Source organism: Colius striatus, chromosome Z (assembly GCF_028858725.1).
Source record: "Colius striatus isolate bColStr4 chromosome Z, bColStr4.1.hap1, whole genome shotgun sequence".
In the NCBI taxonomy this organism is placed as follows: Eukaryota; Metazoa; Chordata; class Aves; order Coliiformes; family Coliidae; genus Colius; species Colius striatus.
The window spans coordinates 50481465-50504079 of NC_084790.1; the positions used below are offsets into that span (position 1 = coordinate 50481465).

At 45.1% G+C, this 22615-nt stretch overlaps 1 protein-coding gene across 5 annotated transcripts; it reads left to right on the forward strand.

Moving 5' to 3' along the window:
• Nucleotides 1-1107: 1107 nt before the first annotated feature.
• GCNT4 (glucosaminyl (N-acetyl) transferase 4) lies at nt 1108-21064 on the forward strand. Of its 5 annotated transcripts, none has more exons than XM_062018146.1 (3): nt 1108-1232; nt 5110-5348; nt 17891-21064. In XM_062018146.1, the coding sequence occupies exon 3, from the start codon at nt 17892-17894 to the stop codon at nt 19245-19247; it is 1356 nt and encodes a 451-aa protein (XP_061874130.1). In that variant the 5' UTR covers nt 1108-1232; nt 5110-5348; nt 17891; the 3' UTR covers nt 19248-21064. The 5 variants fall into 5 exon arrangements, with proteins under 5 accessions (XP_061874130.1, XP_061874128.1, XP_061874129.1 ...); XM_062018144.1 differs by having other exon boundaries at nt 5142-5348; XM_062018147.1 differs by lacking the exon at nt 1108-1232 and adding an exon at nt 1483-1542 and having other exon boundaries at nt 5142-5348.
• Nucleotides 21065-22615: the final 1551 nt, after the last annotated feature.

Sequence of the window (22615 nt, forward strand, 5' to 3'; positions counted from 1 at the left end):
TTTTCTGGTCACCAGTAGTCAAGTGACCAGTCCGGTAGGAAATCATACAGCTGATCTGAAATTGGCATTGTCATGTTTCTGGCTATGGGAAGAAAAGAAGCTCAAACATGACAAAGGAAGGGAGTAAAACACTTCAAAGATGGGACAGGATTCCAAGAACTCTTAAGTTTTTCATAGACATGTACATGAAGGAGCTTGAGTGATTTTTTTGGTTGTTTTGGGGAGATGGTGGTGGTGTTACTAAGGCTTTCACTTCCTCTCTGGGAGAAAGTTTTATGATTTGCAGCGGTGGCATTATAGCAGAATGGCCTGCAGGTGAGTTGTCTGGCAGCTGTTGATTTCACTTACATTTCTGTGGCAGGAGCTCAGGCATCCAGTTACATGTAACTCGGTTACAGAGGCTTAAGCCCTTGTAAGCCTCCAGCCAGACTGCCACAGCTGTGCCCTGCGGTGAGCTCTGTGCGACCGGCACAGGCAGATGCTCTCCGTGCTGCCGCCGCCTCCCAAATTTCCCATCGAACCCAAGCAGGCCCTCAGAAAGCAGAGCCTGACCTTGAAACACTGGCCCTTGCGTGGAAATCGCTGGGGAACCGCAACATTCCAGAGCACGAGCGGGTTATTTTACATTAGTTAAAAGCCGGACCTCCGCTTCTTAGTTCGAAACAGCAGCCCCGCGCCCCCCCCGCCGCTCGCCCAGGGGCCGTGGCTGACCGGCCCTTCGCACATCAGTGCCTTCCCAGGGCAGCCGAGCAAAGGCCACCGCTGCGGGGAGGGCGAAGAGCCCGGGCCGCGCGGGGCCCGGCCCTGGGGATGTGCCTCGGCCGCGCCCGCACTCGCTTCGGCGGCACCGGGGCTCGGCGCGGCCCGCCCCGTCTTGTCGCCGGGCCGCCTCCCGGTCGCAGCGTTTGTGGAGCCACGGCTCGCTCTCTTCGGGGGCAGCAGCGGGGAGGCTGCGGGCTGCTCCTGAGGCCAGGTGCCGGTTCCTGGGAAGGGACGGCCACGGGCCGCGCCCGCTCTGCTCCCGAGACCTCGCTGCCGCTCCCTCCTCCTCCTGCCCGCCAGGTTGCGGGGCGGGCTGCCCCTCCTTTTTCCACCACGTCATGGGGTGCCGTGCTGCACACATGTCCGCGCACACACGCACAGACACACACACGCACACAGACAGACGCCGCCGAGTAGGGGAGCGCGCCGTGCCCGCAGCACCCGGCCCGGGACGGCCGCGCTTCGCCCCGGTGAGTGCCCTGCCGGCGGGCCCGGCCCGGCTCGGCTCGCAAAGCAGAGCCGAGCCCCAAGTTTTTGGTAAGGAGAGGCGCGCTGGGGCCGCCCCAGCCCTCTGCGGCTCCGCCATAGACGCAAACTTGTCGTTTCGGCCGCGGCGGCAGAGTTTGGAGAGGAGGAGGAGGAGGAGGAGGAGGAAGAAAAGAGGCGGCAGCTGCGCCTCTCGGTGGGAGCGGGAGGGCCGGGCCGGGCACGGCAGGGCGCGGCGGCTGCTGGAGGAGGAGGGTCGGTGCCGCCGCCGGCGGGTGCTGCCTAGGATCTCCGGTAAGAAGGCGTCATGTGTCTTAAAAGTTAATTGCAGGGGGATTCTAGGTCTCGGGATGAGAAAGAGGCAGTGATAAGGAGCTGCAGGCAGGTGTGTGTCCTGACTTGGAACGCCTGCAGCCCGACTTGCCGGAGGTGTGCCCAGCTATTGCAGCCACGAAAGCTTTTCTTGAGGAGCAACAGTTAAACCAACTTAGCGTGTGGTTGTGATGTTTGGCTGGAGTCTGTAATGGGTTTTTTCTCTCTCGGTAAATTGCTAACAATGTAAGCATTGGTCTGTAGCTGTGTTTAATTTACTAAGTGCAGTTACTAATAATTTCTTTTTCTTGTGAGGAAACAAAAAGTAACAAACCAGAATGGATATATCAAGAAAAAAATGCAGGTTTTTCCCCCGAGGAGAGGCAGTAGTAGCTTCTGTCTTGTTATGGAGCTAACAAACTTAGTAATATCAGAGTAAGATTTGTGGGAGGAGACCTTAAGGGGAACTTCTCTTGAGGTTAACTCACCCACTGTGTCCCACAAGAGGATCAGCACCACTGAACATCTTCTGACTTGTTCCAAAGATCTAGTCCATAAATCAGCCTGCTTGATTTTGAGTTAAACGAATTTCCTTGACAACAGTAACCTTTTAAAAGAAATAAACTTCCTCAATAATAATATTTTTGCATTTGATAGCCAGGGAGAGAAACAGCTGAGAGGTAGATATAGTAGATAAACTGGAGCAAAGGTAGTAAACAGGAAAGACGTTCTCTCTTTTGGAACAAGAACTACAACAGTCAAGTGATGCTGGAAGGCCAAAGATTAAAAACATGAAGAAGCAGGTTTTTACACAATACTCAACTCAGCTGTAGAGCATTCTGTTGGGTCCTGACCTGGCGTTCCCCGTGCCGTCTGCTGGATGTCAGAAAACATGTGGGTTCGAAAGCATCAGGGTGGAGGAAAATGAAAGTTGTTGAGAGGCAGAAAGTCGTAAGCCCTGGCTTTAGAAACTGCTGAGTGTAAGGGAACACAACATATGGAGATGATGTTGGAGACTACTTGTTCTCTTCCTGCGTTCTCCTCTTTCCAAGCATATACTTTTGGGTACTCTGAGACAATGTCCTGGGCTGGAATGGGCCCTGTGGATGTATTGTGATGTGTCATGCCTGTTCTTCCATGCATGTGCTTTTCTGAGATAGCCATAGAGAGGGACATGAAATGCTACAATATTTGTGTACCTGTGGATTTTGGTCATATCTGATACGTGTGGGGTTTGGTCCTGTTCTTGTGCGTTTTTCTGCACACTGCCCAGCTATGAAGGCATTTAAAGATCTCCAACAACCCTGGCTAATGCTTTTTGGCACATGATTCACGTAAGTGAGGGATTCTTAAGGACTACAAATTTTTGAAAAGCAGTAATGGTGACATTTAACTGCTTGTGTTGGCACAACCTTTGTGCTGAGAATACACTGAGGATGGAGAGATGGGGACCAAACACTGAAAATCGCTTGTGTACCAGATTCTGCAGATTTTGAGGACAATAACCTGTAATGTGCATGCTATTTTCTGGCCTAATACATGCAAATTATTCTAGTCAGTCAATAAGCTGTCTGTCATGATCTTAAAACTGCCTTGGTGGCTGAAACTGGATCTCTGAAATCCTTCAGAAATCTTTTGACCAAGTGAGCAGCAAAGAATTTATCAAAGGTGAAATTAAAAAAGCACAAAGGGTCAAAGCAGTGTGCTATCATTAGGTATAAATTAGTCATTTGCATAGCTGTTGCAGCTACAGAAAGGTGTCAGGAGTCATACGGGAACTCCAGCTTATGAGGTCTCCCAGGAAATATTGATAAAGGTGCTAAGAGACACAGCAGATGAGTCACAAAAAGCTCATTTCAGCGACATAAACTACAGAGTGCCAAATCCAGCAACTCTGCCAAAAGTCAAGAAGGTTTTACCAGGATTTGCAACGTGACCAAGTGCATCACACAAGTCCCTCTGCTTTGAGCACAACAGGGACAGCTATGAAGCAAGAGGAGTTCTCTAATCACATAGTGTCCAGACAGATGCATCATTAAGTAGATGGCAGGGTGCATACCAACCTGTCAGAGACCCACTCGTCCTTGTGCTCTGTCATACTGTCTCACTGCAATATGTCTTGCATGGTACATGAGGAAGCTAGCCTGCCACTGGCCCAGGCAGGATTCCCTGGTGTTAGCTGAAGACATTTTCCTTTGAGTTTGATATAATGAAGTACAGTTGGCCAGCGTGTGCTTTTTGTGGTGCATCACTGTTTGATGGGGGTTTCTTTCTTTATTCTTGCCTTTCAAGCAAGGACAAGACATGACCCTAAATGTCACACGAAAGGTGCACAGCAGTCTGCAGGCCATTTCCAGTTTTGCATGTGTTGTGAGCTTTTGTCTCACAGGAAATTTCCGTAATCTTTATTGATGCCACGAAGGTGCCAGTCAGGATTCAAGAGCCAATGTGACTACTAAGCAGGTATTCTTTATTGCTGTGCTGGGTGCAAGGACGATTTCTCCGCCAAACATGCACACCCTGACTGTTAAGTTTTTGCCTTATATCTACAATAAACATGCATATTCATGACATTCCGTAGAAAAGGTTGGGTTATGTTAATCACTTCTAAAAACTCATTATCATCAGTTCCACCCCTTGTCCCGCCTTAGTCCACCCAGTCACACCTCCGCATTGCATCTTGTGCGTACAGTGAGTGACAATAATTATGTGAGAAGTTTGGAAACTGTTTAGAAAGGTAGAATTCACCATGCAGGGCCCATTGAGTCCAGGATCCCATGGATCTATGGCACCCTGACCTCAGCCTGCTCCTGCCATACTGGAGAACGGAGCACAAATAATATGTTGCATAGTACAGAGGCGTGTGGTTTATAAATCTGTATGAACTGGAAAGCTGCTTATGAAGAGGACGCCGGTGTGCACAGTACTTTGGTCAAGATGTGGATACCTTAGCAGTGCTGCTGCTGTGCTTCCCTCGAGGGAAAATATCGTGGTGGGGTTTTTTTTGTGGTACATGCAAATAATACATGTTTAGTTCCTCAGATTTCTTTGTAACCATTATGCCCACACAAAGCTCGGGTATAGTAGCACAAAAGGTATTTCCTGCTATGTAAGGAACTTAAGCGTAGAACAAGCAATGTAGATTATTGTGTCTAAGCAGAGTTTCAGAAGGTGTCAGCAAGGACTATGGGAGTCGTACCAACAGCCCAGATTTCTGGACCTGTCTCAGTGGCAAAGCAGTTTTAGCTGTGGTTTGAACAAAGCCTCCAAGACATAAAGTCTCAATACCCAAAGTACTGTGTGAGTCTTGAACTTGCTGGAGGTCTTGACAGAGGCTCCTAGGTTCTTTCCTGCCTCTCCCCAAGTTTACTTCACCCTACTGTAGAAGGAAATTAGGTTGCTTTGGTGTGGTCTGTTCTTTTCACAGTGTTTTTACCCCCATCTTCTCGCCATTTAGAAATACTATGTGATAAAAGTATGTGCTTATTACACAGATAATGGCCTCCACATCTTGTCTCCTAAAGCTTCCACACTCATCTTTGTTTTCAGCTAACATTTTACTCTTTTGTAATCTATGCAAGCAATAATGTTGTCCCTGCTACTTCTGCACATCCGACTTCATACACGCCTGAAACACTCATAAAATTGAAGGCCACAGGCACTGGCAGGATGGAACAGGCACCAGGACTTGATTCAGCCACAGAGCTGGCTGTGCCCCCATTGATCTTCTGGAACAGAGCATGCTAAAGAGCTCCTCAAGGGGAAGAGACCATAACAAAGTCCAGGAGGTAGGTCTGCAGCTCTCCTTAAATGATTTTGCTGATGTAACAAGCTGTGACTTTGGCAGCAAAGGCTTTAACATGGGGGGAATTGGCTCGAAGGGGGTGGTTTAGAGTGAGGGACTCACAGGCAAGAGTCTGTAAGTAGCTTGGTGGGAAGGTGAAAGAAATGCAGAAATACCTTGAGCTGTTAGTGGGAGCTCTTCTGAAGCACAGTGCAGTTTCTCGTGCCTCCCTGACAGGAAACTTCCATCTGTTTTTACGGTGATACTCCTTGCCAATGTACACAAACTCTGGTCATTTGGGTCTGATTTTTATGTTATGTGGTGGTTTGGGGTTAAGGTTAACCCTTTCTCCACTGTAGCAATAGTATTATTTTAAACGCTCATGTAAGTTGGAACAAAGTTGTTAGACTCTAGATTGCCCCACCTTAGAAGTGAGTAAACTGTTTGCTGGGCTTTGTGAGTTTAAACATTTTTATTTTTTCTTATCTTCACTCCTGCCTTTATGGCACATTAAGTCCTTGACAAACATGGATACTCCCATCTCTTCAAGTCATGGGATTTAAATACTCAGCGTGCAGGAATTACCGTTAGATATTTTACTGCAATTACAGGGATTGCTAATAAACTCCGAGACAGCTGGAGCAGAGCATCCAGCCTTTTCCGAAGAACATATAGAGGGCTGAGAATAGGTGGCAGACAGACAAGCAAAACAATTTACTGTCAGCACAACAGCAACACAGGTCTATTTGTCCTCTGCAATGACGAGTCCTCCGTTTAGCACTGGGAGAAAGACATATGTAATACCTGTAATTTACAACACTTTGCTGAACCTGTATTTCTCATGGATGTGGTGAGAGGCTGTCCTTCCTCTTCCAGAAGCACAAAATAGGCTGTGGTAAACTAGAGATTTTTTATGTTGTTTTTGTTGTTTGAAGTCTTAGAATTGTCAGGCTTATCATTTAGTCGGGTCCAAAAGTAACGATGTAATTTTTTCCACATCTCACAATTAGAGGTCCATAACGCAGCGTGTAAGTGACTGCAGTTACATAGCTTTTCAGTTGTGCAACATTTGGAGAAAAATCTAAATGTTACATCAGGCATGTCAAAACAGAGGTGATCTGCATGGAATGAGGCTGGTAGTGGACATCACTATGTTATAGGGGCATAAGCAGTGAAAGTGGGTGGAAAACAACACAAACTTGATAGAGTCAACCAATCTAGATTTAATGCCAATAAAAACTACTCCTACAGAAGCTCCATGATCCCTATCAATAGATAATTTTGTGATGGAAATAACCAGCTATCAGCAGCAAACAGTAGCACATGAATAAATTAACCTTCCCAGCTAGCAGCATTTAAGTAGAGTTAAAAGTTTAGTTCAGACAGTTTACTGAAAAACCTAAATAAATGGCTTAGCAAAACAAATAATTAAGTTTCTTCTTCTCCAGCTTCCCAGGAACGTTGTCCCCTCTATTTGTCCCAGAGATCCATCAAGTGACTTGATTTGCATAGAGTAGAGGGAAACTGAATGTTTCTGTATGTTTCTGCAGAGTTGATAATGTGAACAACTTTGCATTGCTGTGTGAGCAGGTGTGTGCTAAGCAAACAGAGATACTTTATCAGGGAGAACTTTTCCCAAAGTGTTTTTGCCTGGAGGAGAGGGAGTTGTTGCTGGAGTTCCTGCTATTATATGGTAATGGTGTTGGTTGCTAAAGTACACCGTGACTTGGTTTCCAAGCAAAGGTGTAGACACTGGTTTTGTCTTTGGGGATGGGGGAGTAGCAGGTCAGAGAGAGCACCTGTTTTGCTGCTCTGTATGATTTTGTTGTTGTTAATGCTGCCTACATGAAAGCACCTACTCTCAGTGATCCCTCTCTCTGTTCCCTGCTTTCATCATTTCTCAACCTCTGTTCTGCTGCTCATGGTCATCTCAGCACCCATTCCCTTTTAATTTTTTTAACCTGAGCTTTATAAGCAAGGAGCCTGGTTCATGCTGTGTGTCAGCAGAGGGGCTGCTGCGTGGGGGAGAGAGAACAGCATGGTGAGGTAGGAGCGCTCCTGCTTTCCTGCATTCACTCTCTCCATTTCCTCTCCTTCCACAAACTTGCATTCAGACTTGAACTTTTCCTTTAATTCTTGCCCTGTCAATTCTCTGCCAAGCACAAAAGGAGATAGCCCTGTGACAGCATTGTTAGTGAGTACTATGTATTTCAGATACACCAAGGAGAATGCACTGCTTACTCACAGCCCGAATTTTCCAAGAATTCCTCTTCTGGTAGCAGCCAATGTGTCTGTAGGTTAACCACTCCCAAGATGATATATGACAGTGGATGAAGAGGTGGTTCCCACCAGCTGTCTGTCTGTCACGACACCAAAAGTTGCAGCGTGTGTAGCTAACTGCAGAGAGTAACAAACCTTTGTGATGAGTAATGCTAAAGTCAAAAAGAAGTGATGTAAATTTGATAGAACAACATGTTAAGGGAGGACATGGCTTTTGTTTTTCTGGAGCTCAACAAAGTTGGTAGTAAAGCTTGAACTTTTGTTTAGCTACCAAACAGGTCCATCAGGAATGACCGACAGAAGGCAGAGCCAAGGGGGTAGCAGACGTACCTTGCATTTCTCAGGAAAGTTGTGATGTGTTGGTTGTTGCAGGCAGACAGGTCAAAAGCTTCCTCAGGTAGCCCTGCCTACATGTCCTGCTCCTCAGCCTGTTGCTTTCAGTGCTGTCTGGAGCTCCTTTCCCTCTTCACGGGGCCAGGCCACTCAGAGAAGAGATCCCTCCAACCTCTCTGGGCAAAACCAAACCTTCAAAGCAGGATTTTCACCTTTCTGCCTGCAAGGAGGCTTCTGGTGCATCTTGTCCCCACCAGACTCTGAGCTTACTGTGGTGGACCCAGGCATTTCGTGACAGCTCCACTCTAGGCAGTGTCCAGGGAGCTTATGGGCTCTTTAGATCCACCTGACAGCTTTTAGCTTTAATCAGTGATGGGCTTGTGTTTAGTGGAGCACAAACTGTATCAGAAAAGATGCAATGAGGAAAGGGAATAAAGTACTGGAGTGTTGCAAAATTCTTTTAGTCTCAAACAAAATGGTTGACGAGCTGTTAACAAATCAGTACAATCTAAATATCGACAAACTGGGAGCACTTTTGCAGCGCACAGGAAAGGTTGGAAGAAGACCTTAGATTTTGAAGTAGCCTATGACGTATTGGATTTGCACTGCTGAAAGTAAACAATTGTTTTAGTTACAAATGGTTTCTATCAAAAGTAACTTGTCTGAGCCTTCACTATTTTTCACGTTTGCCCAGCAGAAGTGTTTGCTAGATAGGGAGGAGGAGAAAAGACTATATGTTAAAGTGTAAATGCACACAGGTCTTTGATTTTTGAGTTATAGAAAAATCACCTTGAATAATGCTGCTGTTACTTTAAAGGCATGACTTTCTGGAAACTGCTTTATTCCCAAGAAGGCTGTTTCAAATAGCCATAGGTGTGTTATTTATTAAAACAGGAATGGAGGCTTCTGGAGGGGCTGGGGCTGCTTTCTCAGTGCCAGTGTGTCTGCCATCTTTATTGTCTGCAAGGCAGTCAGTTCTCGTATTTTCTGATTTGTACTGTTGATACAGGGATGCAAGAGGCTGTTGGCTGTGTGGACTGCAGATGAGACTTACTGTGCAGAGCAAGAAGAACGTGACAGTTGGTAATTTGCTCCTGCTCAGAGTGAAGGCAGCTGCAGACTTTTCCTGTGCAAGAATGGCATTGGCATCACTGAGTTGCACAGGCTGGGAGTTGCTCTGGGTACATAGGATTTAGGGAAACAGCAGAAGTAATAGTGTGAGGAGCAGCAGTAAAGCCCTGGACTCTCTCGGGAGTCAGGGTTCTCCATATGTAGGTCATTAACATCTTAGTAAAGTGGAAACACACCTTCAGAGAGGCAGCATGAGGCCAAAGCCTGCCAGTTTCTCTGTACTGCTGAGGGGAGCCTGTCTGTTCCTCTGGGTTGCTCAGATGTCTGCTTAACCCTTTACAGAGAGGCAGTCTCAAAGAGGGCTGAAGCTGCTGTTACCGTGGTTGCTGTTACCTGTTACTCAGGAGCCACTGGAGATCAGACAGAGCAGGGGCTTGATTCTCTGCTTGTGATGATCGAAGAATCTTCCAGGCTGGCTTTTCTCCTTTGTGCCTGAGTTCTGCTCTGGGCTGGAGGAGTTTCTGGGGTGTTACTGCTACCCTCAAGAATGCTTCACACTAGAGGTGCATCAAGGCTATGCCATTGCGAGTGGAGCTGGCAGAGCTTGCAGTGCTGACACAGAAACTGGGCTCTTGTCCCAGCTCGTGTTTGTTGGGGCAATGACATTCCTAGGGATGTGTCATCCAGGCCATCTCACAGCCTGTGCTCTTGGATGAATTGATGACTCTTTGCATTTCCTTATATCTTGACATCAGCTGGGAAGGGACCTCAGATGCTTACTTTGACAAACATTGGGTAAGGCGGGTCTCACATGAATGGTACAGCAACCAGGGTACAGAATAGGTTCATTGCTGGATTTCTTCAAGGCCAAATCCAGAAGTACTTTAGAATTAATTTAGCTTCATTGGGTTCTTTTGCCTAGTATAATATGTTTCTAGATGTCACAAAACAACTTTAAGCAGCCCAGTGAAAATGTCCCTGCCATAGCAGGCTCTAATAGCCTAGTAGAGGCTGTATAAAGGTTGCTTCCAACACAAACTCATCTGTGATTCTATGAAATAATGAAAGATGGCATGATATTATGTTGCTTCTCAGAAGAAGTGATGCTTTAAACTTGATTTTGCTGTGAAGGAATTGGTTGTATACCTTGTGGGGAAGAAAACAAAACAACTAACCCAACATTACTGCCAATAAATTAATTTGTGTACTCACAGGAGGCTCTTCAAAGCAGAAATTTGGACCATCATATCTCATAGTGTACAGACTCAGATGGTTAATATCTGACTGTTGTGTTCCTCCTCCAACAAACAGCATCAGCAGCTCCTGTTTTTTTCCTTCAAGGTCCATAGGCTTACAGGTAAACAGGCACAACTTCTGCCTTCTTGTTGTGTATACGTGGTCTTCTTCTCTCCAGGGAAGAAATACTGGGCCAGTAGTAGGTATCCTATGCTACCACAGGCATGCAGCTCACCAGATGCATGGTGTTGATTTATTCATCTGCATAGCACTGAGAAGATGCAGCAGTTTGCAGTGATTTAGTAAATACAGTGAAACTTCATGCAGAAGAGCTTTTTGCACAGGCAGATTGTCACTCTTTGTTAGGCTCTGTCATGGAGGCCAGGATTGCAACTGCTACTTTCTACAAAGTGTTACAGAAGAGAGAACATCTTTTTCATGAGGAGAAATGCAAATGAAGAAGAAAAAATTGCTCTAATCCAGCTTAATTTTGGTAAAAAAGCTAAACTGCAAAACAGGATTGTTGCTGTCTCTGATACTTTAAAAATCAGATTTCATTTATAACTTTTTTCTGTTGTTTAAATGAAAAAAAATCCCCAAATGAGAATTTTTTTTTTTTTTTTAAATTTTATTTTGAAAGAAATACATTGACTTGAGGCAACCTGTGTGTGTTTTGGGAGTACCAGTGAAATGCAAAAGCACACAGTTGTTCACATGGCTTGCATGGGATATTCAGAGCTTACCATTCAGGTTGCTTCTGGTGTTGGCAGCGCATATGACCCTTGCTTAACCCCTCTTGGGGATGGCTTTTTAAATTTCAAAATGGCAGAAGGCACCAGAGCCTTGCTGTCAATCAGAAGAGTTGTAATTAATGCTTGAAGTTTGTGAGTAGAAGCCTTTAGCCAGACTACTCCTCAGCAACTGTCCTGTGCTGCCATCTGAAGCCCAAGTACCTGGGGAGAGAATTTCCTTCTCTTTCAAACAACTTCACCTATTTTCTTTTTGTGATTGAATCTTAAGCAGTGTGTGTGGCTTTTTGAATAAAGAAACCTTCAACACAGCATTCTTTGCAGCTGAGGGCATGAACTTTTAGATGCCAAGAGCTGTAGTCAGTTCTTGGGAGATGGATGTGAGCAGGAGCTGTGAAGGGAGAGCCACTTCCCAGATGTAGTTCAAGGAGATGAGAGGAGGATTTCCCAAGGAGCCAGAGTTTGTGAAAGGGCTGTGTATCTTGGGGAGGATCTGGACAGAAGTCCTATGCACAGTGAAGACTTGGGGCTCCCACCCTCCTCAAGAGCTTGGCTGTGCAAACTTGCCTTCATTCGTTTTTGCAGGAGGAATGGGACTGGCAACAGCAGGCACAGGAGAAAGCCACTTGCCAGTGGCTGTGCTTCTGTGCCAAATCCTGTCCTGCCCTACTCTCAGCACCAAGAGCAGAATCCTGGAGCCCATGCTGCACCGGGATCAGTGTGGAAAGGAGAAGGAGAGGAGTGGGATGCTGCAGGTGTTGCTTCTTTCTGATAGAGAGATGCCTAGTTGGGTACATATGCAACATACTGCAGTCTTTGCTTGTGACAGATCTGGACTAGCGATGCCTCAAAGGCATGCTCAGGGAAGTCCCCAGGCTAAGTGCCTGGTGATGTGTAGAAATGTTACGAGTCAGCTGAGCTAGGATTAGAATTTTTTTAATACTTTCTTTTTTCCCTCCCAAAAGAATCCTAAAAACAGGCTTTAATTTATCTTTAATTAGCCTTTCCTTTGGTTTCACCTTGCAAGGATATAGTATTTGAAGCAATTACAATGTCTCAGTAGAAATTCAACATCTCTTGTGTTGTTACAGTAATCTGTATTGTAAAAGCCAAGAGAAATATCCACCAATTCAGTTTGCATCCCTGGCCCTTACAGGTGTATTTTATTTGCACCTCCGTGACAGTGTTCCAGTATGGGTGATTTACCTATGCAGGTTGCCTATGGATGTGTGTACAGGTGCAAATACTGCTTTTCATGTTTGTGATGTGCCTGCTGTAGGGGTTTGCACACTTCTGGGTACTTTGGGGCTTTACAGATTGCCGAAATAAGATTCAGTAGCCTGCAAGCAGGAGTAACAATTTTTCTGAGTAAGGTAAAATTCTGCACAGATTCATACCATACCTCAAGTCCCCAGACCTTTGCTATGTTACCCAAGGAGTGTATGTAAATGTTTGTAGACAAGTATGTGTTATTTCCTGTCTTCTTATTTGCATGTTCTCTCTCTCTTCCCCAGTTGCTGCAAGTCAATAGAAGCTTGGTTCATAACTTTCAAGACTTCCAGTACACAGAGGGGAACGCTTATCCTTTCATTTTATGGGTTTTTCAGAGTTCTACGAGTGCTGTGTGAGCCCCAGGAGAGCTGCAAAATTTTTCTGCAGCCTACCAAAAGATGAGATGTGTGAACTGGATTGAAACACCGAGGAAGGAGTGGAGGTCTGGTGCCCTCCCACTTTAGGAGTGTGGTGTATTTTCTGGTCCTTCTACAAGCCCAGAAGACACAGATGTCTGAGCCTGGGTGGAGAGCCCTTTGGAGGCGAGGACCTGGAGTTTCAGTTTGAGAGTGGCATGACTCAGCTTTTGCTCTGCTGGGAGAGTTTACTCTGCTAAGGCCTGCTATTCAGTGAGCAGAAAAATTTGATCTGCAACTGAACTTTTTCAGGAGGGTGTGAAATTCTCCCACCACCTTGTTCCTCCTTATAGGTCATTGTGCAGCTTGTATAGTTGCAGAATTATTTTAGTTGTTTGAGGGTGTAAAGCTGCTCAAAACAGCTGCTTACAGCAAAGAAAATACAAAAATAAAGGCAGTGAAATACACCAGTGGAAAATCCTTCTGCTTTCTGGCTAGGATACAAATATTGCCATCATGGTTCCAGCAATCTCTCTTCTAGCCTAGCAGTAGATAAAAGCAGATACAGAGAACAAAGCCATGGTCACAAGAAACTTTTATTGGTAAAAATTCCCATCAGAAGTCTTGGCAGTTGGTAATTGGCTGATGTCAGGGTTCCATGGAATTTATGTATTGTCTGTGTTCATGTATTGGTGAAGGTAACTCTGTGTGGTGGTTTAGCTCTGACTGGGTGCCAGGTGCCCACCAAGTCATAGTATCACTTCTCTTCCTAAAATGGACAGGAGAGAGAAACATATGAGTGGTTGAGTATTGAGATAAGGACAGGGAGCAGTTAGCATCATGGACAAAACAGACTCAACTTGGGGAGAAAAAGGTTTGATTTATTAAAGAAACAAAAGAAGAGTGAGATGAGAAATAAAACTGAATCTTAAAACACCTCCCCCCACCCTTCCCTCTTCCCAGGACTCTCCTTCCTTCCCTCCCAGCAGTGCAGGGGATGAGAGTTGCGGTCAGTTCATTAGAGATGGATTTTGTCGCTACTACTTCTCAGGGGGAGGCCTCCTCACACTTCCCACTGCTACACTGTGGAGTCCCCACTGCTACACTGTGGGGTCCCTCCCACGGGAGACGGTCCCTCATGAACTTGTCCAGTGTGTGTCCTTCCCGTGGGCTGCAGCTCCTCACGAACTGCTCCAGCATGGGGCCTCCCAGGGGGGCAGCTCCTCACACCCTGCCCCAACGTGGGTCACCTACCAGGAGAACAGTCCTTCAGGGACAGACTGCTCCAGCCTGGGTCCCTCACAGGGTCACAAGTCCTGACAGCAAACCTGCTCTGGCCTGGGCTTCTCTCTCCCCACAGGCTCCCAGGTCCTGCCAGGAACTTGCTCCAGGGTGAGCTTCCCACAGAGTCACAGCCTCCTTCAGGCACCCACACGCTCCACCGTGGGCTCCTCCATGGGCTGCGAGTGGATCTCTGCTCCCTGGTGGCCTCCATGGACTGCAGGGGCACAGCTGCCTCACCATGGTCCGTGTCACAGGGGAGTGTTTCTTTCAGGGCCTAAGCACCCTCCTCCCCCTCCTTCTCGACTGACCTTGGTGTCTGCAGAGATGTTTTCACAGCACAGTGCCTGTTGCTGCTGCAGTTTCGCAACTGCGCAACAACTTCTTCCCTCTCTCAAATACGTTATTCACAGAGGTGGTACCTCAGTCACTAACTGGCCAGGCCTGTGTCAGGTGCAGGTCCATCTTGGAATTGACTGGCCCTAACCCTGTCAGCTACAGGGGAAGCTTCTGGCAGATCTTTGTTCAAAGAAGCCACACCTGAAGCTCCCCTGCTACCAAAAAACCTGGCCCAGGCAAAACCACTACATTATGGAAACTCAGAATAGCCATCTGATTGCCCAATTCTTTCTTGAATCCTGCTGAGCTCACAGTTTTTAAGGTACTTTATGACAGGGTGTCATTATGTGTTATGTAAGAACATGTGTTTTGTTACACAACAGGAACAAGTTTCCCTTGACTTTGGATGTCTGTTTGCTTTGAACATTGCTTGCTTTACAGACGCAAAGGATAAATGAAACTACCCCTTTAGCTTTTCAGAATCATTCAGTACTCTGCATCTCAGCCAGTAAGTGCCCTGACCAGATTAGATATTGTGTATGTAGACCTGCTGTGTCATATGTGTTGGTCGCAAGATGAGATCAGTCTCCGTTAATTTCTTCAGGAGTCTTGTTGCATGTAGAAGAGAAAGTGCAGATATTTCCCTTAATGAGGCAAGATGGCAGTGCCCAGCTCCCTTCCCAATACAAAATCTTTGTGCAAAAGATGGAGTGTTGGTCCTGCAGATAGTATGGTAGCACCCAGGAAAAAAAAATTACTCAAGATCAAGATAACCAGAGGTAGCATCTGGTCAGTGCTACCCGGGTAGGTGCTTCAGGTAGCTCCAGGTACCTGTTCTCATCTGCCATGTGCATTTCGTTCCCCGCTTCCTCCATAGAGGACTGCCTGTACAGTACACTGCTGTGTCAGTGGGCTTTGAGTGCTTCATGTGATAAGAAATAGTTTTGCACCTGAATCAAAAACTGCTGCCATCTATACTGACCTTTCTGTTCCAAGAGATTTCATTCCCTGGCCTTACACTGTTTCTCAAGAAATCTCGGTCCTTTGCAGAAACAAACTTCATCCTGGTTAGAGGCAAATTATTTGCGCCTAAAGAGCAAAGGTGTTGCCTTTGTACTAATAGAGCGAGCCTGGCATTGGACTGCAGCAGAGGTTACAAGAAGAGAATATAAGATAAGGATGGAGCTGGAGAGACAGTGAGATATTGATGATGGTAAGGTGTGCTGCTGGAGTTTTAGGCTGTTATGAGTGCCTGATTCTGTCTGGACCACTGTGGTGATGGTGAAATGGTGTGTGTTGTAAAAAACAAATAAACCAACAAACAAACAGATGGAGCTGTGGATGTAATTGCTGGCTCCTGATGCTGTCATCTGACCAGATGCTGGCCAGGATCAGGGGTAAATCCATAAACAAGGGATTTGATGCAGGAGCTGAGATTTCTGAGCAGTGCTCCTTAATTCCTTCCTCAATAGGAAATTTGAATGATGCCACCACAGTCTTCTGGATTACTATGACTTTGTCATATGGCACCATATTGTCTTGTGGCTGGCAGTGCTGAAAGCCATAGGAATATTTAGGGAGCTGAGTGTGGATCCTTTGCTCATTATCTGCAAAGAGTAAGTCTTCAGTGTTGCCCGGGTGATTTCTTGCACAACATGCTTCAGCCCCAGACTGCACTGGATTTCAGTGGTCTGGATTGATAGTTTCAGGCAGGGAAGCATGGTGTGATGGCTTTTTTGTTGGTTTGCCTCGAAACAGAGTGTTTGACTCTAGAAACAGTGGAACATATACAGCTTTCCCCCTCCCCCTGCCTTTTTCAGGGCTCTCTTTTGCCTTTTCAAAGGAGGTGGATAGGAAGGGAGGATTCACTTCATGTATAAGGTGATCCCTGTTCAGCAAGGAGGGATAGGGATTGTCCTTGGTTGCCAGCAGGAACACCAGGTAGAGGCACAGAATGGTCTTCACAGCGAAATCACACTACACAGGAGTTCTCACTCCAAAGAAAAAATGAGGACAGAGTAACTATGTTTGCCTTCTCAGGGCTTACACCACATGGCTGAAAACCTGTTTCACCCAGATGAAACAAAGAAGTGACATTTCCTTCACCATTCTGTTGCCCCCAGAAGAGAAATACCAAAGACACACAGGAAAAGGGAAGTCAGGGAGAACTAATGAATCAGCTCTGCCTTAACAGGCTGCATTTTAACTGAACCTACAGCTGACAAGAGCTGACGTTGGTGGGGATGCTCAAGGTGCCCAAGTTATTCTTGCACTAAGTGTTGTGTGCACACCTGGATACTCAACTTTACATGCATACAGAGGATCTGCAGACATCTGACCCAGTTTTGCTGGCTCTACCATTTTATACACTCTGAAGCATTCTAGAAAACGTTCTTCTCAAAAGAAATTAGTGGGACCCATTCAATTTAGAAACAAAGTAGAGCTCAGTTTAATCTAAGAAGAGCCAAGTTTAATGCTGCACCTCAATGTGGATTCTGGTCTAATTTTAATTCAGGTGTATCAGCAATGCTGCATGCACACAGCTGCTAAAGCAAAGCTATATGGAGCTGTATTTAACCTTTATTGTGGTAATACTCCAGTTGTTAAGTTGCTGCACAGGGGTGTTATTTAATACTCTGTTGCACAGAAGGGGGCCGTATGTATTTTTGCAGTTGCATCCTAGGCTGTGTCACACAGCAGAGAACACGATAGATGTGTATTGCTCACTACTATCCACCCTTCTTGCCTCAAAGGGTTATATTATATACTCATTCCAGTTGATAGAAGTGTTGTGTCTTCATCCATCTCTTTCACCAGGGTGGATTAGTAGTATTTTCCAGAAGAAATCTGGACACAGGGAGGACTTTGGGATTGTCAGACATTGTTGGGAGAGGACAGCAAAGAAATTAGTTTTTCCATCGACATCTTCATGAGCAGGCCCCAGGGTCAGAGACAATGAGGATGCTCTAACTGAATTCTAAAGCTTTCAGTGTAATTCTTTCTCTCTTTCTCTCTCTCTCTCTCTTCTCTCTTTTTCTTTTTCTTTTTCTTTTTCTTTTTCTTTTTCTTTTTCTTTTTCTTTTTCTTTTTCTTTTTCTTTTTCTTTTTCTTTTTCTTTTTCTTTTTCTTTTTCTTTTTCTTTTTCTTTTTCTTTTTCTTTTTCTTTTTCTTTTTCTTTTTCTTTTTCTTTTTCTTTTTCTTTTTTTCTTTTTCTTTCTCTCTCTCTCTCTCTCTTTCTCTCTTTCTCTCTTTCTCTCTTTCTCTCTCTCTCTTTCTCTCTCTCTCTTTCTCTCTCCCTCCATCAAGTTTGTGACTTGTAAGAAATGTTTTTAAAAAGGTTTGGAAAATAAACAGTGGGAGCCTTGCTGCAACACTCTCACTTAACTGGAAATCATTTGAAATCTGTGTTGGCTTTTTGCCTTCAGTCAGCTAATTCCAGGGATTGAAATCTTTGCCTATTATTGTGGTAAGATCTGTCTCTGAATTAACGTGATGGTTAGAAGAAACTGCAGATTTCCATTGCCCTGTCCTGCTAAGGTGGTGTTTCTGCTGTAGGAAGTAGAAGGTGTAATTGTCTCTGATGCTTTGTTGCTGTTTCAAAATGCCATAATGTCTCTGTTTTCTTGCAGGATGAAGCGACGCAAGTGTCCCTCACATAGGAAGATCCTGATCCTGTGTGCGACAGGGTGGCTGATTGCACTGCTGAAGCTTCTCCATGTTGAAAGACACTTTTTTCCCTCTAAGGACATTTATTTAGTTGAGCACTTCTTGAGCACTTCTTCTTACGTTAGAAACAGGTATTCCTACCTTAGAAATGAGTTCCGGTGTGAAATCAATTGTTCATCTATATATGAACAAGATCCCCATGAAATTGGCAAGAGTTTAGAGATAAGAAGGAAAGAGATAATTGATTTAGCTGATGAAGATGTTGTAGCAATGACGAGTTCTTGCCATGTGTATCGTTCACTTAGGAAATACCACCTAAAACCCATTTCTCTGGAGGAAGAGAGATTTCCAGTTGCCTACTCTTTGGTTGTTCACAAAGATGCAGTAATGGTAGAAAGGCTCATACATTCACTGTACAGCCATCAAAATATTTACTGCATCCATTATGACCAAAAAGCAGCTAAAAGTTTCAAGTCTGCTATGAACAATCTAGCTAAATGTTTCCCCAATATTTTCATTGCGTCAAAATTGGAGACAGTGGACTATGCACATATTTCACGTCTGCAAGCAGATTTCAATTGTTTGTCCGATTTGATGGACTCTTCAGTTCCCTGGAAGTATGTTATTAATTTGTGTGGCCAGGATTTCCCTTTGAGGTCCAATTTTGAGTTGGTTGCTGAACTGAAGAAACTTGGTGGAAGAAACATGCTGGAAACTATAAAACCAAGCAGCAGCAAAAGAGAACGATTTACTTATCACTACGAACTTATGAAAGTGCCTTATGAATACATGCAGATGCCTGTAAAAACCAACATTTCCAAGAATCCACCACCTCATAATATTGAGGTATTTGTAGGCAGTGCCTATTTTGTTTTAAGCCGAGCTTTTATTCAATATACCCTTGCAAGCACTCTTGCAAAAGATTTCTTTGAGTGGTCAAGGGATACATACTCTCCGGATGAGCATTTCTGGGCCACTCTTGTACGTGTTCCTGGGGTCCCTGGGGAAGTTCCAAGGTCGGCCCAGGACATAACAGACCTACAAAGCAAAACTCGTCTGGTGAAATGGAATTATCTTGAAGACCATTTGTATCCTTCCTGCACTGGTACACACCTTCGCAGCGTCTGCATCTATGGGGCTGCAGAATTAAGGTGGCTTCTGAATTACGGGCACTGGTTCGCCAACAAGTTTGACTCCAAAGTGGACCCTGTCCTGGTAAAATGCTTGGCAGAAAAACTGGCAGACCAACAGAAAGAGTGGGTCTATTTGTCCTCTGATAAATACTTTCTGCACATGAATTCTATGAATGCCTCGCTATAGCAGCACTATCTTCCCTGCTGTCAGTACTGTGTACTGTTACAGCACCACACCTGCAGTTCCTCTGCCCTGCCCTGCTGCAGGATGTTAGCAAGTTAAACATCCGTTCTGCATAAAGTTCAGGGTCCTTGAATGCCAGGTGACTGGCCATTTATTTATGAAAAGTCACGTCTCTCTGATTAGCTGTTTTGTAACCTGCCACAATAATCCTGTAATTGTTCTTCAGGGTGCTTTTGGAGGCTCTGGCGCTGTCTGTCCTTTTGGAGTATTTCAGAAATATGTTTTACATCAGTCGTCTTTGTGTCTTTCCTGGGAAACTCCAATGTGTCTTGTCTGCCTGTCCCCTTTTCCTTCACTTGTCTTATTCTTAAAGGTATGAAACAAAGACCTCTGTATCTGCTACCTCAGGAAAACTGGAAGTGCCCACCTCATGGACAAATCCAAGAGATCAGTATGACACCAAATGAGACATGTGGCTTCACCTGAAGTCCAAAACTTCCTTTCTTTGGGAGCTAAGAAAGATCTTTGCAATGTGAATGTGACTGGATGATATAAGGGAAAGGAGATCCTTAGATGCTGCCTTGTCTTTAAGCATTGTTCTCGTCTCCCAGCACATCTGTGCGTTGCTTTTCTTTCTGGGAAGCATGAAGCATGTGCTAAGGTGCAGTGCCACGCCCATGGGATTGGTGGTGGTTGGTTGATCCAGAATTACATGCTGTTACTCTCCAAAGGCAGGGTACAAGTATCACATTAAGGGCAATCTCGGCAGCCCAGTAGAGTAGGTATCCATGCCGAAAGAGATCCCTCAGGGCCTCAGCCCTTAGAAATACTCTTCTGTGAAATCCCAAGCCTCTTGAAACAGTGTGTCTGTACACAGTGGATTATCAAGCGCTACTTCTAATTAGCATTCAGCAATGTGATGCTATGTTGGAACGTTAAATACTCAAAAGTCAATCTGTCATTGTAAGAATAGCTGTATTGTGGAAATGAAAACCCTGTGTAGAAGTGTCTGTCCACGCAAGTCTTGTGCCACCACAATGCCAGGCTAATAGGCGCTTGAGCAAGCCCTGGTTTAGCTATGGAGCAGCTGTTCTCCAACATCCTCTGTTTTCCATGGCTCTGCTAAGCATCCTGGTAGCAAAGCAGCCTAGGAGACTTCTCATAGCCTGGGCTCCCCACAGTACAGTGTGAGGGAAGTATTTGTTAGTGCAGGGGTCTCTGCAGAAACTCTGCAACTCAAAAAATGCCCCATAACATTTTGGAAGTTTCTCTGGAACATTGCTCTGCCACAAGTTTGGTTTAGGTGGTTCCAGTGGACCCTAGGGTCCAGCTTGCTCCTTGCTACTGTCCTCTTTCTACTCATCTGGGCCCCTTCCCACAAGTGACTTTGGTGTGTCTGGTCTTATTTATCCACAGATTGCTGCAATAACAATCATGTCTTATATCCGTGTTAAATCTTTTTCTTGAGTTGAATGAATCAAGTAATTGTTTAGTCTCACTGTTTGTTTATAAGTTTATTGATGGACAAGTCACCAGTGGCTTAAGATAATGTTTGAGAAGGAGTTGTGGGCGTTTTTCCCCATTCATGACACTGATTTCCTATGAGACCTCAGACAAATCACCAGTGTTTTCTATTTCAACTGTTCCATCTGTAAAATGGGAACAATGATGCTCTGTTATCTTACTAAGCACTTCAAAAACCTATGGGTGTTATGTGATGCTTGCACAGTACTGATTTCTTATAAAACTATTTATGGAGTCTGGGGATGCACAGTTTCTTTGATGTACTGTTTCTGAAATAAATGAGGATTATTTTTAAAGTGTGTGTTGCTTACTTCAGTGACTTGCCATATCTGCCTAGGGCTGTCCTGATTTGTTATCATTTATAGACACTTTGTAGAATATGAAATATTGTCAGTATTTACGGATTCATACATCAGTACTTGTATATAGAGAGTTTTCACATGGAAAAAAAGTTAATAAGAGAGGATTTTAGGTTCCCAGAGGGCAAAGCCACAGCCATCTGTACACATAAATTCATGTTTAATGACAAGTTTTTTCTTTAGTTAAACTGACTTTATGTATGTATATACACAGATCTCCATTTGTGTTTGAGTGGTTTACTCTGCCATAAATTTATTAAAATAATCCACAGAATTGAATCTCAAGGGTGGGAAGGGACCTCAAAAGATCATCTAGTCCAATCCCCCTGCCAGAGCCAGCCACCTAGAGTAGGCCACACATGAACTCATCTAGGTGGGTTTTGAATGTCCCCAGAGAAGGAGACTCCACAACGCATGTGGGCAGCCTGTTCCAGTGCTCCATCACCCTCATAGTGAAGAAATTCTTCCTTGTATTTCTTTGGAACCTCTTATGTTCCAGCTTGTACCCATTGCCCCTTGTTCTATCATTGGACATCATTGAGAGCAGCCTGGCTCCATCCTCCTGACACCCACTCTTTACATATTTGTAAACATTAATGAGATCACCCTTCAGTCTCCTCCAAGCTAAAGAGCGCCAGCTCCCTCAGCCCTTCATCAGAAGGGAGATGCTCCACTCCATCATCTTGGTGGCCTTGTGCTGAACTCTCTCCAGCAGCTCCCTGTCCTTCTTGAACTGAGGGGCCCAGAACTGAACGCAGTATTCCAGATGTGGTCTGACAAGGGCAGAGGAGAGGGGCAATAGAACCTCTCTCAACCTGCTGTCAACCTGCTGTCCACAGCCCTTCTAATACACCCCAGGATGCCATTGGCTTTCTTGGCCATGGGAGCACATTGCTGGCTCATGCTCATCCTGCTGCCCACCAAGACCCCCAAGGCCCTTTCCCCTACACCACTCTCTTAAGAGTTCATTCTCCAACCTGTACTGGTACATGGGGTGGTTCTCTCCCAGATGCAAGACTCCACACTTGCCCTTGTTGAATTTCTAATTAGATTTCTCCCTGCTCAAGTCTCCAGCCTGTCCAGCACATTAAACTTCAGTAAATAATTTTAGTCAGCATGCAACTTTGTGCTACGTTAATTAAGTTGAATGATAGCTGTAATTTTGCTAGTTTGCAATAAGGCAGCTCATGATTCCTAGGCAGTGAAGAAGTGGATACAGAGAGGGCACAGTGTTGTGAGGCAGCATCACTCTTTACAGCAGTACGTTCATTAGTTTGGGAAGTACAAGTTGTACAGACACCGTTGCAACTTTATGAAGTGCTGATTTTCTAATGAGTTATAGATATTTCTGGATGTTGATGGTAACTTTAAAGGCTATTCAAGTTTGTAGAAAGGCAGTTCACAAAAATCATAGGATCACTCAGGCTGGAAGATCATCTAGCCCAGCCTCCCACTCATGACAAGATTGGCACTAAATTTTGTAGAATC

Coding starts and splice junctions, on each gene's coding strand:
- GCNT4 (XM_062018146.1), top strand. CDS start 17,892: ATGAAGCGACGCAAGTGTCCCTCACATAGGAAGATCCTGATCCTGTGT.